This window comes from Pteronotus mesoamericanus, unplaced genomic scaffold (genome assembly GCF_021234165.1).
Source record: "Pteronotus mesoamericanus isolate MK-2021 breed Mesoamerican mustached bat unplaced genomic scaffold, CSHL_Meso_final contig_116, whole genome shotgun sequence".
Lineage (NCBI taxonomy): Eukaryota > Metazoa > Chordata > Mammalia > Chiroptera > Mormoopidae > Pteronotus > Pteronotus mesoamericanus.
The window spans coordinates 2,700,908-2,713,334 of NW_026555027.1; the positions used below are offsets into that span (position 1 = coordinate 2,700,908).

The window sequence follows — 12,427 nt, forward strand, 5'->3', positions numbered from 1 at the left end:
CGACCTTCCTTTCTGAGTTGGTGACTGGACCACCAGTAGGTAGATACTGTCGTCTAAAAACCTTCCCAGTTTCCAGCACCAAAACATGCAGCAGGTGCAGGTGCCGTGGGAGGGGATGCTGATGCTTGAAGAGGTGGCGGCCCCGGCCGGGCCCCTCATGGGGCTCGTCTCTGGCACCTGGGCCAACTTTAGAGTCGCTGCGATGACCCTCGGTGGAAGTCCGGCTTCTGCTGCCCCGGAGACTTCCCCTGGCCCTCTCAGGAATGGCCTCCTTTGACCTCCAGCTGCTCGATGGAAAAGGCCACTTGCCTCGCTGGCCCCGCTGCGGCGTCCGGGCCCCGCATGGTGCGGGGACGTGAGGGGTGAGCAGGCAGCGTGGACGCGGAGCCTGTTTTCGCATTGGAGACACGTACCTCAGCCCCAGAGCTTCGTCCCCCTCCAGGCCACAGGGCGCCTATGTGTCCGCCGGGAGGCGGTGCGTGGGCTCAGGTCTTGGAACCCCCCTTTCCTGTCGGGGGAGCCAGCCAGACCTCCCTTCTGTCCCCAGGCTTCTCGAGTCCAGCGGAAGCCCCTGGTGGCCCGGCTGGAAATGCCCTCTCTCCATCCTCCCGCCTCTGCCCACCCCCCCACCCCCGCCCGCCGCGCCCCGCCTTTCTTGCTGTCTGTCCAGCTCCAGTGACAGCAGTGACTCACTCAGACCTTTGGTGAAGTCCTAGTTCCTTGTCACACATAAATCTGAGCGGACAGACTGGTGCCTAGACACGAGGGTACTCTCATTACCCTGGCTCCCCTGCGAGCCCCTGGGGGCAAGGCCAGACCCCAGGACGACCTTCGCAGTCATAGCATGATAACCAGCTGCGCCGATCTGTTCCTCCCCTGCGTAGTTTGTTATTACATGGCACCCAGTCTCCCCGTCGGGTGGTGAACTGGAGGGCGGCGTCTGCCTGTCGCCCGGGGGCCCCGTCGCGGTGGCTGCTCAGGGAGTGTTTGTGGACGACAGTCCTGGGTTGCCCTCTCGTTCCTCGGACTCACCCCTTCCTCCCCGACGAGGCTGGGAGGGGAAGGACACATTGCAGTGGTCAGTGTGCCTGCCCCGTGTGGCCAGGACCCCCGCAGACCTTTGTGGGGGAAGGCACCGTCATGTAAGATAAATTCATATAAGAAGACCCTAGAACAGGAAGCGAGGTTTCTCCCCATGGAAGGGTGAGTCATTGCTGTCACAACCCCCAACTCCGGTCCCTGGAGGCGTGTCCGGTGCGCTGCCTTCTCCCCCTGGCATGGAAGCTCGGGGAAGCGTGGGCCCGCGCAGTTGCTGGAAGGAGCAGGAGCAGGAGCGGTCGCGGGCTCGGGCCACCTCACGCGCTCCAGCGGGGCCAGCTTGCCAGGTGCGGAGGCGCCCAGGGAACCAGGCTAGGTCCTTGTAAAGAAGATTCCACTAGGACGAGCTCACCTGTCCCTCTGGACCCCCCCCCCCCCGCCGCCGGGGCTGGTAGAGCCTCCAGAGCTTCTCGCGGGCCAGGGCCACCAGGACTGGTCTGCCGGGGGTCGTTTTTAGAGGTGGCCGGGTTGCCTTGGCCCAGCCTGGAAGCCCCAGGCTCCAGGGACAAGAGCGTCCTCTCAGCCAGGCATGGCAGGAAGGCGCCTGCAGAGGGTCACTTTCCTTGTGGCTTCCCAGATATCGCGAGCCGGGGTTCGATTCTAGAAGTCACCATGCGTCTCTGGACTCCACTGTTCCATCCATGAAATGAAGGCACGGAGTGGAGTGGCCTTTTAAGCCCTGGCCTTGGAGTTGAGGGTCAGCAGGTGGCCACGTGACTTCCAGGAACTGAGCACCGCGCCCCTTCGAGCACGACGTACCCTGAGCTGCCTGCCTCACGGAGGCGGTTCAGCAGCGGCGGCGCCTGTCCCTCCTGCAGCACGGGCAGGGCCGCCGGGCGCGCTTCCCCCTGAGGGAGGGGTCCTCGCTCCGGGCCGCACATCGGAACTGCCTGGCAGCTTCACAAGTTACAGGCACCTGGTGGCGCCCCAGCCGGTCGGATTTGATTCATCTTGGGTAGAGAAGGGACACGGGGCTTCTAATAAACCTCCTTAGGCAATTCCAACAGGCAGCCAAACTCGAGGCCACGACCCGGGTGCGCCCTCTACGCGGCCGCCGCGGTGGTCCTCCCAAAACACAGCCCGAGCCTCCCCCAGCTCGGCCGCCAAAGGCGGAACCACACCACCTCGCTCCTCGGCTGCGCGTCCCCGCCTGTGTGGGGCTGAGTTGTGTCCCTGCAATTCCCACCTTGAAGCCCTTACCCTCAGCACCTCAGGTGTGACCATCCAGTGATAAGGCCTTGGAGGAGCTCAGTAAGATGAGGCTGTCAGACTGGGCCTTAATCCTGTCCGACTGGCGTCCTTATCCGGAGAGGGGACCTGAGCAGTCAGCAGGCAGCTCTCGAGCAGAGGGAAGACCCCATGAGGACACAGAGAAGGGGCTGCCTGCCAGCCAAGGGGAGCGGCCTCAGAAAGACCCAGACCGGCCCGCACCTCGATCCTGGGCTCCCAGCCCCCAGAAGTGTGAGACGCTCAATTCCCGCGCCTGAGCCGCCTGGACAGGGGATGCGGTGCCAGCGGCCTGAGTCGACAGCGAAGTCCCTTTCCCTGCGGGCAGGCAACGGTGGCCACAAGCCAGAACCCTGGGGCCGGGCTCCCGCTGCCTTGTATCAGCTGAGACTTCGGCAGGTTACTCAGCTTCTCCGTGCCTCAGTTTCCCTGTCCAGTGGGGGATAGGAACAGTGGCTACCACGCCGGGACCGGGGGTGAGGATTCTGCGGTCATGTACGCCCCGCCCTGGGAGCCGGGCGGGCTCACAGCGCCAGTCAGTGCCGACTTTCCCGACTCCCCGCGTCGACCTGAGAACGGTCCAGATTTGCAGAGGGCTTTTGTGGGTTTATTTGGGCCAAAGCTGACGCCCATTGCTGGGAAGCAAGATCTCAGATGCCCTGGGGAATGAGTTTTGCCATCTATTCTGTGCACTTGGAATTAATGAGGAAACCTCAGGAAGATTCCGTGGAGCTGAGCGAAGGCAAGGTGGGGCTCGGACGGCAGGCCAGTTAATGAGGCTACGTGCTCCCCTGAGGGTGGTCTTGTCTTAGAGGGGTGCTCCTCCTCGCATTTCAGCGGCGTGTGGCCTGCGCGTGGCGATGGGCGGGGCTGTCACTACAGAAGTGGCAGGCCCCGGGTGTGCCCACGCAGCGCGGCCCGCTCGGTTCGGCGTTTACGGTGTATGGCACCCCTGTTCCACCCACAGCTGTTACCCGCGTCTGAATCCCTCTCCCTCACCTGTTCCTGGGCTCCCGCACCCTCTCTCCCTCCCATGCTCCCTCGGCTTGGGTCCCTCAACAGCACCCGCCCAGCTCAAAGTCTTCCTGTTCTGGAAAATATGTCCAGAGTCCTCTAGTCAGATCTCCTGCCTCCTCCCTCATATTCCAACAAAAACGTTTGTGCTTTTAACACCCCGATCCAGCTTGTGCACCCACAGCATTAATCCATGACCGCCAGCAGGGAACCGACAACACCGCAGGGTGCCGCGCGTCGAAAGTGGGCCCGCAGGCAGAGAGGGAGACAAGGGTGGCGGAAATGGGGCCAGGGACACGCTCATGGATGCTCCGCGGGGCCCTGCGGGCCATGCCAGGCCTGCCAGTGCGAGCTGGGAAGCCACGAGTAACATGCCTTGAATAAAGTCGGTCAGTGCCATCCGCACTGAAGGGCGGTCGAGGGCTTATCCCGATACCTTCTCTCACACCACTTCTCGCTTCTCAGTTATCCGACTGCCCGGAAGCCTGTGCGGGCTGGGTTATCCTCCCTGGGGGACAACGATGCTGCTGTGGGAGCCACATGGACATTTAGAGCTTCTGGGCGATGACCGAGGGAGCCCCCGGCCTCGGGGGTCCAGGCAGGCCCGGACACAGGCACCCCCACAGGCCCCCCGGGCCGGCCGGCTTCTCGGGAGGCCCGCGGGGGTCCAGGCTCAGGGCTTGGCAGCTCTGAGGCCTCAGGGCTGGGAGGAGGAAGGGGCCTGTGACTCGGCCGGGGTCCGAGCGCGGACGGAACGCGCGCCTCCGCCTCCAGCAGACCGGGGCTCCAAAGGCCAAGGACCCAGCCTGCTGCAGTCGCCACCGATTCCCAGGCCCAGACCCAGCCCTTGTCACAGCAGGAACACGCAGGCCTCGGTGTGGAGAATGGCTGTCCAGACACTGGTCCCACGGTGGGGACAGAGCGCCATGGCCACAGGACCTTCTTCACGTCACGTCGACTGTGGGTCTCGGCTGCCTTTCCCACGTGACAGGCTGCCACCTGCGTGCCCATCTGCTGGGTTGCCGAGCGCGGCGCGAGCCTGGGGGATGTGGGCTCCCTGGCAGGAGGGACCGGCACCCCGAGGCCCATTTCCTCTGTCAGGCCAGCCCTGCAGGTGCCTTCCAGGGAGGCAGAGCTCCAGGAGCCGGTGCCCTGCTGCCCCGGGGCCACTGAGCCAGAGGACGGGGCGAACGTCCCCAGAGACAAAGGTGCATCCTTGCCCGTAAAGAAGGGCTGTCCTGAGCTTCTGTCTTGCTGGCTGGTGCCCGGTCCCCGCTGGCCCCTCCAGCAGCAGGGCTGCTGTGACCTCCTCCCTGCCGTCTCTCCCGCGATGTCTCTGTCCTCGCTGCATGCTGGCCCGTCCCCAGCGAACGGCCGGCGCCTGGACACGTGGAAACCCAGCCCAGGCCAGACCTCGCGGCAGAGCCCTCTCCCTCAGGACGGGAGCACCACTTCCCTGTCCCCGCCGTCCATACAGCCCTCTGCCCGTTCTTTCTGGAGGGCTATTTTAGATCACATTTTCCTGTTCAGTCTCCCCGCAGGACACGGGTTTCCGTGAGGACAAGGACATCATGTGTATTTCTGTGTCTCTTGGACTTCCTAGGAACTTGATAAATATTTATTGGCCAACTTATTGTATATTTTGGCTCTTTCATAACAGGAATGTGGCCTGTGTGTTTGCTTTGCTCGGTGGCCAGGTCGCTGTGGGGCCGCTTGGTTTTCAGAATTATGGTCCTTCCCGGGAAAGGAAGGAGAATGAAGGGGAGGTCAGAGAGGGGCGGTGCTCGCTTTTCACCCTACATTCTCCTGTGTTCTTTGAGCTTCCAAGAAGCATGCGTTCACATATTGCTTTTGTAATAAAGCCATTTGTTTAGATCATGCCGTTCATATAAACATTGTCCCTGTGAGGGGGCAGGATGGCCTGTGGGGTGAGATTTTCCGTACTTTCTCCAGCGCCCCGGACTCAAACCCGTTCCAGGGGGGCACGGCGGCCCTCCCACTCTGTAAGCGTGCCCAGCTGGCCGGGACTGCGGGGGCAGCAATTCTGTGTCCCCCTCCCCCGGGGTCGTCCCTAACGGCCTGGGGTCGTTTGCGGTGCTGCCCGGGGCGGGGGCGGGGCAGGGCAGGTCGTTCAGTGCTCAAACCCCTGCGCCCAGATGCGGGTGAAAGCGACACGTGGCACTCCGTCCTCCGTGGTTCTCCGGGCGCCGGAACCAGCACAGCATGTCCGTCCTGGGTCCCCAGGGAGAGGCGCACATTCCCCCATCCCTGGACACAACTCTTCCATTTACCCTGCTCTGAGTGATGGAGTTTTAAACTCTCTTGTTTTTCGAAATACTCCATTTCCAAAGGAAGGATGTTTTTTAGTTCCAAGCGCCTATTTCGAGTCTTCAGCGGTTCTCCTGGCCTGGTATCTGCCAGCAGGAATTCTGAAAGCAGCCTCCTGTGGGGCAGTTCGGTGGCCGAAGGACGGTTCCGAGCCAGCGTCATTGGCTCGTGCCTCGGAGACGGGCCTCCCCAGAAAAATCTTTGCTTTCGCTGTGCCCTGGGCGGCACCCGTCTGCCGGCCGAGGGGCACGGGGACCGACGGCATGTTCTCCGGGGCAGGGCCCACGCTCTCGGGCTCCACCGTGCACACCGTGGCCGAGCCCGCTCTGCCCGGCCTGCCGGGGAGATGGCCGTGCGCGCCCCTCCTGTGCCCCCAAGTCGCCCTGAGCTGGCCCCGGCGCCTGGGTGTCTTGCGTCAGTGGCCCGGATCCAGCCTGGACCGCCTGCTCTGGCTCCGAGCAGCTCCAAAGCGGCACCATGTAAACGTGAAGACGAAGAGCACCTGAAAATCAAAGCCGGCGGGGTCCTGTCACCCCCCCCCCTGCCCCCCGCCCCCACACAGGCCCTTGGTCTGGCTCCCGGCTCATTCTAAGTGTGTCTTCTGGCCACCTGCACTGTCCTTGCTGCAGGGTGTGACCCTGAGCTGGGTACGCTGTCACTTTCTAGGAGCATAATTTTCAATGGGATGCTGCTGGCAACTGGGCTGGGAAATCCCCTGTCCTAAACACTGCAGGCCCCCGGGTCCAGCCCACCCTAGTCGTTGGGCCTGGAGGAACAAATGTGCAGCCTGGGGATGGGGGAGGGGGCGGGACCCCCTTCATCCTGTGGGAGGGCAGCACCATCTTCATCCTGGGGGGGGCAGCACCACCTTCATCCTGGGAGGGGGCAGCACCACCCTCATCCTGTGGGAGGGCAGCACCATCTTCATCCTGGGGGGGGCAGCACCATCTTCATCCTGGGGGGGGCAGCACCACCTTCATCCTGGGAGGGGGCAGCACCACCCTCATCCTGTGGGAGGGCAGCACCATCTTCATCCTGGGGGGGCAGCACCATCTTCATCCTGAGGGGGGCAGTACCACCTTCAACCTTGTGGGGGCAGTACCCCCTTCATCCTGAGAAGCACCACCCTCAACCTGGGAGGCAGCACCATCCTCACTGGGGGGCGGGGGTGGTTTGCAGGGCAGACACCTGCTGTTCCATCGTGAGTCCGCAGCACCCAGCGCAGTGAGTGCCAGACTCGGCGCCGGCATCAGCAAACACTCGTCGAGCCGAGGCCTGCAGGAGATGCACGAACAAGCTAGAGGAGGGCCTGCGAGCCCTATAAAATAGTGTGCAAACGTGCGCGCGCTCAGTACACGTGCTTTCCGGGGCGGGAGTGGAATACCCATCAGGTTCTCTGGGGCAAACAGTGACCTGCAGGGGCGCTCAGAAGTGTCCAGCCGGTGCCCTAGCCCGCGCGACGGCTGTGTCGCTGCGAACATCTGCGCGCAGCGCTTGCGAGGCGGGTTTCAGCCCCGCAGCGGCACCGCCACGCGGACGCCGCAGGAAGGCGCGTCCCGGAAATTCCGGGCGTTCACACCAGTCCCCGGAACGAAGGGCCGCTTTCCGCCCTTTAGCAGCCTGGCCCTCGTCCTGGGCCCACGGGCTCACGCCCAGTTCCGTAAGAGGCGGCAGGCGCGAGGCGTGTTCCTCGTGCCGAAGGGCGTCTCCCAGGTGGGCGGGCGGCTTTCCCAGTGGCAGCGAAGACGCCGGTCACAGGGCTCAGCCTCCCCGTGGCCCAGCGCGCGCCGGCGGCCGCACGGGGCGAGCGAGCGGCCCGCCTCGCTTCCTTCCTGAGGGTTCGTCCCTGGTGCAGCTGCTTTAACAAAGCGCCCGGGGGCCCGCGGACAGCTGGGCGCATCTGCCGGCGGAGAGAGGGCCTGGTCCGGACCCACCCACAGGCCTGCCCGGACGCCCGTCCTCAGCTGGTGGCTGTGACTTCGAGTGCGGCCCCGGGTGGATGGATGTGGGAGGTGTTCACATGGTGCTGTCTCACCCGCGCTGCTTTCCCGGCACCGTGCGCCTGTCCTGGGGTTGTCCTGTCTCGGGACGAGAGCCGCAGCCTTCCGGAAAGGGCACCCGGCCAGCGGAGGGGGCACCGCGGGGGCTGGGAACCCCGCAGCTCAGAGTTGTCTGTGGCACAGGGAAGCATCTGCCAAGAATTCCGTGACATCATTCGCCCCGGAGGGGCCGTTCCATTTGCAGAAGGTTCCCGCAGACAGACCGCATACCTCCCTCGGAGCCCAGCTACCTCCGCCGGGGGAGGTGGGGACTCGGAGGAACAGGCTCCCCAAGCTTGGCGTGCCTGCAGCCGTCACCCGGAGAGCTTGGCCAACCGCAGATTCCAGGACCTGACTCCAGAGAGTCTGTCCATCGGGGGCTGGAGAATTTGCATTTTGAACGCGCTCCCGGGTCGGACCGGTCCCCGACACACACTTTGGGAAACTCCGGCTCCAGCCAGGGTTTGCACGCTGTGCTCTATCGCGCCCCCTGGTGGGAAGAAGGGGTGAGAACAACCAGTGGCTGGGACTCAGCGCGCCCATCCCCCGCATCGTGCAGGACCACATCCCGGCCTCTTTTACAAATCGGATTTCTGGGATTAAACGAAGAACCCCTGATAGAAAGGAGGGGGTGGCCACTGGCCTGGAAGAGCTTAGCGCGAGAGCTGAGCCTCCCGTCCTCACTCCAGCGTGCGCCTCTCCGGGCAGCCCCTGCCAATAACCGAAACCCCCAATAACCGGCTAAGGGAGCAGAGGCAGCGGGACATGCACCACCGCTCAGGTTACAGAGCCGGGGCCGTGGGCACCCTGCTTGCGGCTGCCTGCAGGCGCCAGCCCCGCTCCCACAGGTGTGGGGCGGCCTGGTCCCGGAGAGCTGACCCAGCATTGGTGGTCCCCAGGCCCATGGGCGGCCTCGGCACAGGGCGACCCTATCCCCGCCTGCTGTGGGCTCAACACCAGCCGGTGTGGGAGGGTAGAGCCCTGCGTCTGGAGTGACAGGGTCAGTGATCGACCCTTGGCTTCTCCACGCCGCGCTGACAGGCCAGTGTGGGTCAGCCCCCCTAAGCCTCGGTCTCCTCGCCTGCGATGGCGAGGGTTACAGTTTCCACGTGAGCATTAAACACGGCCGTGGAGGTAAAGCCCCCCGAGCTGGGCCTGGCCTGCGCGAGCCCTGGGGGCATGTAGACCGGCTGTTGCCAAGTCCTCCCTCTCAGCGCGATGCCGGCGGTTTTGATGAGGTGGAAGTGAGCCACCGGTATCAGTCATCCCCAGCTGCTGTGACTAACAGCCAGCTGCTGGGTGGCCTAGGACAACAGAAATGGACTTTCTCCAGTCCTGGAGGGGAGACGTCCGCAGACGAGGTGTCAGCAGGGCCGTGTCCTGTGAAGGATGCAGGGAGGAACTGGTTCTGGGCTTTCCTCGTAGCTCCCGCTGCTGCGGGCGGTCCTTGGCGTCCCTGGCTGGTGGATGCAGCACGCGCGCCTCTCCCTCCATCGTCGCCCGGCATTCTGTCTGTCTCCGTCTCATCTCTTTTTTTAAACCTTTTAAAAAAATTTATTGATTTTTAGAGAGAGAGGAAGGGAGGAGAGAAAAAGAGAGAGAGAAACTTTGATTTGTTGTTCTACATACTGATGCATCCATTGGCTGATTCTTGTACGTGCCCTGACCGGGGTCAGAACCCACAACCTTGATGTATTGGGACGTCGCTCCAACCAGCTGAGCTAGCCAGCCAGGGCTTGTCTTGTCTTCTTATAAAGACACGAGTCACAGTGGACTGGGGGCCACGCTACTTGACTGTGACTTCATCTTAATTTGATGACATCTACTGAGACCTATTTCCAGATAAGGTCACAGTCACAAGGGGTTGGGTCTCGAAGCCTTTTGGGGGTGTACACAGGGGAACCCCCAACACTGGCGAGAGTGAGGCCCCAGGGCCAGGACGCCTGGGGCCCCAGGGCCCTCGCTGCGGAGCTGTGTGGGCCCCACCGGACTTGGCTGAATCGTCCCGTGGTTGTGTTTTCCAGGGTGTTCAGACCTACATCTCTTGGATATGTTGACCCCAACAGAAAGAAAGCGACAGGGATACATCCACGAACTCATTGTTACAGAGGAGAATTATGTGAATGACCTGCAGCTGGTCACCGAGGTAAGCGCAGCAGCGGCTACCGGGGGTGGAGGCAGGAGGGGCCCCACTGAGGAGGCCCGGGCCTGAGTCCGGGCCTGAGTTTTCGGATGTTTGGGGCACATCTGGATGGCAAAGCTCAGAGGAGAGTCTTACCCAAGAGAAGGCGGTTAACCTCTCAGGGGTGGCCAACTCTGAGTCCTTCCCCGGGAGGGGCTGAGGTCACTCATGCCAAGGGACAGATAAATCCATGTGGAGCTGCGCAGAGACACGTGTGACCTGGAATCTAGGTGGAGCCACCAACTGGCGGGTGCCACAGAGTGAGACACGTTCCGTAGGCCCTCGCGGTTGGCACCCGAACACGGCCGCAACCTCGCGTCATTCCTGGCGCCGCGCCTTGCCCTTGAGGACAGTCTGCTCCCCCCAGGTCCCGTGCACCCCGTCCCAGATGGACCCTCGTGTTGCCTGTCCTGCCGGGTGGCCCTTGACGGGCCGCCCCAGCCACTCTGTGCGGAAGGCAGGGAGGGGCAGAGCAGGGAGCCACTGTCCGAGAAGCCTTTTGTCTGCGCACCTGGGTTTGCGGGGCTGGACATCAGGGCCGCTCAGCCCCTTGAGGAGGACTGTGGTGGCCTAGAAACTCCTGCCCCCCACCGCAGCCCCGTCCCCCGACAGCTGTGGGTCCGTCACCTATCATAGCCTTAACAACTGGGGGAGACGGGGCTCGGCGAGCCAGCGTTCAATGAGGACAGGTGCGAGATGGTGCTGGCCCACGGGACCACCGTGAATCATAGAAAGCGTTGGTGCAAATTAGCAAGGGACCTGACGGCCACTAAATATCCAGTCTAGGATGTGCATGTCGCCCCTTGGATGGCGTCTTTGCGCAGCAACCTGGTGTACGGCAGGTTCAATGTCGGCTCGAGGACTCATGAGGAACAGGGCCCCCGGAGACAGCGTCAGGGCAGCTAAGTGTCCTTAAAGCTATGCTGACCCCATCCCCAAAGAGCCTTCGGAAGAGCGGCCTACCTTCACCGCCGGATGAGGACCTGCTGGGAGGCGGGGCTCACCCCGTGGGCTCAGTTGGGAGCTGTGGGCCACCGCTCGCCGCCCGGCCATGCAGAGTGCGGGTTGCCCACTCATGGCCGGAGCCCAAGACAGGACTGGCCAGGCCCAGGCCCAGCCCAGGCAGAGGCCACGGCAAGGCAGCCCGCCGCCCGGGCTGAGCACCGGAGGCCAGCTGCTAGGGCACTGCCCTCAGGATGCCCCGGGCGCTGATGGAGGGGTGGCCCACAGCTGCGTGCCCCTTTCGGCCCCCGCTGTCCCCACGTCCTCGTGGCGGGCAGGGAAGGCGGCGGGAGGCTTGGGGCAGCCCCCTGGCATTGTCCTGCTGGAGCCAAGGCCAGTCTTGCACCCTCGGGGGCCTCCCCTGCAAAACAGTGCAAGCCTGTCTGGGAACCCGCCCCCCCGCCCCCCCGCCCCCCCGCAGGCAGACGAGGGGCCCTCTGCTTCAGAAAGTGCTGGCAGGCGGGTGTCGGCCCCCGGGCACCCACCGAGCCGCGGGCGCCGTCCCTCCCGCCGCGTCCTCGCCCTGGGTGACCTGTGTGCGCGTGTCTAAGGGCGAGCTCACTACTGCTTGCTTTCTGAACTGCCTCGTTTTCTGCGCCTGTAGATCTTTCAGAAGCCCCTGATGGAGTCTGAGCTGCTGACAGAGAAAGAGGGCGCTATGATCTTTGTTAACTGGAAGGAGCTGATTATGTGTAATATCAAGCTGCTGAAGTAAGCCTCTCCTCTAACCCCGGCCTCGCCGCGCCTCCGGCCGCCACACCGCGTCCCCGCCGCGCGTCCCCGCCACGCATGTGCCCCGTGTTGCCTCTGCCTGTTTGCTCATATCCACTCACAAGCGCCACCCCTCTTCTTGGCCCTGATGCTTCCCAAACACACCCCAATTTTGCATGGCGTCGAGGTCCTGCTTTACTGCGGTTCTAGAATTTCCAGAGCACGCCCGACACCCCCCCACCCCCACCCCGGTGGCTGGCTGGCTCCATCCTGGGTGTGGGGCAGCCCCCACGCCGCCCCTCTGACCCAGGTTCCCACGGGTGAATACGGGTCTCTGGAGACGTTCTTGGTGCCCGCGGTTGGAACACAGTGGCCCCGGTCACCAGCCACGCCCGGGTAGCTCTCCGAGGAGCTGGCCCCAGCGCGCTGGGTGTCTGACTCCCAGCTGGTCCTCAGAGGCAGCTGCAGCGACAGGGATCAGACCTGCGGTTGGAGCCCGACTCAGTGCCACGGGTTTTATTGTCACAAAGGTCTCTTCCGGGCCTGTTGTGGCAGCGCGTGCGGGGACAGAGCAGGCCAGGGAGGAGCAGCCCCGCCAGCCGGCAGGAGGGCCTCCCTCTGCCTGGGGCCGGGGGACGGAGCGCAGCCCCCTCGCGTGGTCTGAAGCAGCTTTCCCCCCAAGCCCAGGCCCCCGCGCTCTCGCGGGCGTGTTTGGGTGGACAGGGACGGCGGGAGAGGCTCAGGGGCCGGTGTGAGCGAGCGGACAATGTCTGCGCTCTCTGCCCTGCAGCAGCGGTCGGGGTGCCGCAGGGTTTTTTAAACCACG

At 63.8% G+C, this 12,427-nt stretch overlaps 1 protein-coding gene across 3 annotated transcripts in view; it reads left to right on the forward strand.

Annotated features, from left to right (window-relative positions):
* The window catches only part of ITSN1 (intersectin 1), a 170,164-nt gene that overhangs the window by 141,648 nt on the left and 16,089 nt on the right, over positions 1–12,427 (forward strand). For all 3 annotated transcript variants that reach the window (XM_054578067.1, XM_054578058.1, XM_054578075.1), the window contains 2 exons: positions 9,731–9,852; positions 11,495–11,601. In XM_054578067.1, the coding sequence (XP_054434042.1) occupies positions 9,731–9,852; positions 11,495–11,601 (229 nt within the window). The remainder of the gene's footprint in view (positions 1–9,730; positions 9,853–11,494; positions 11,602–12,427) is intronic.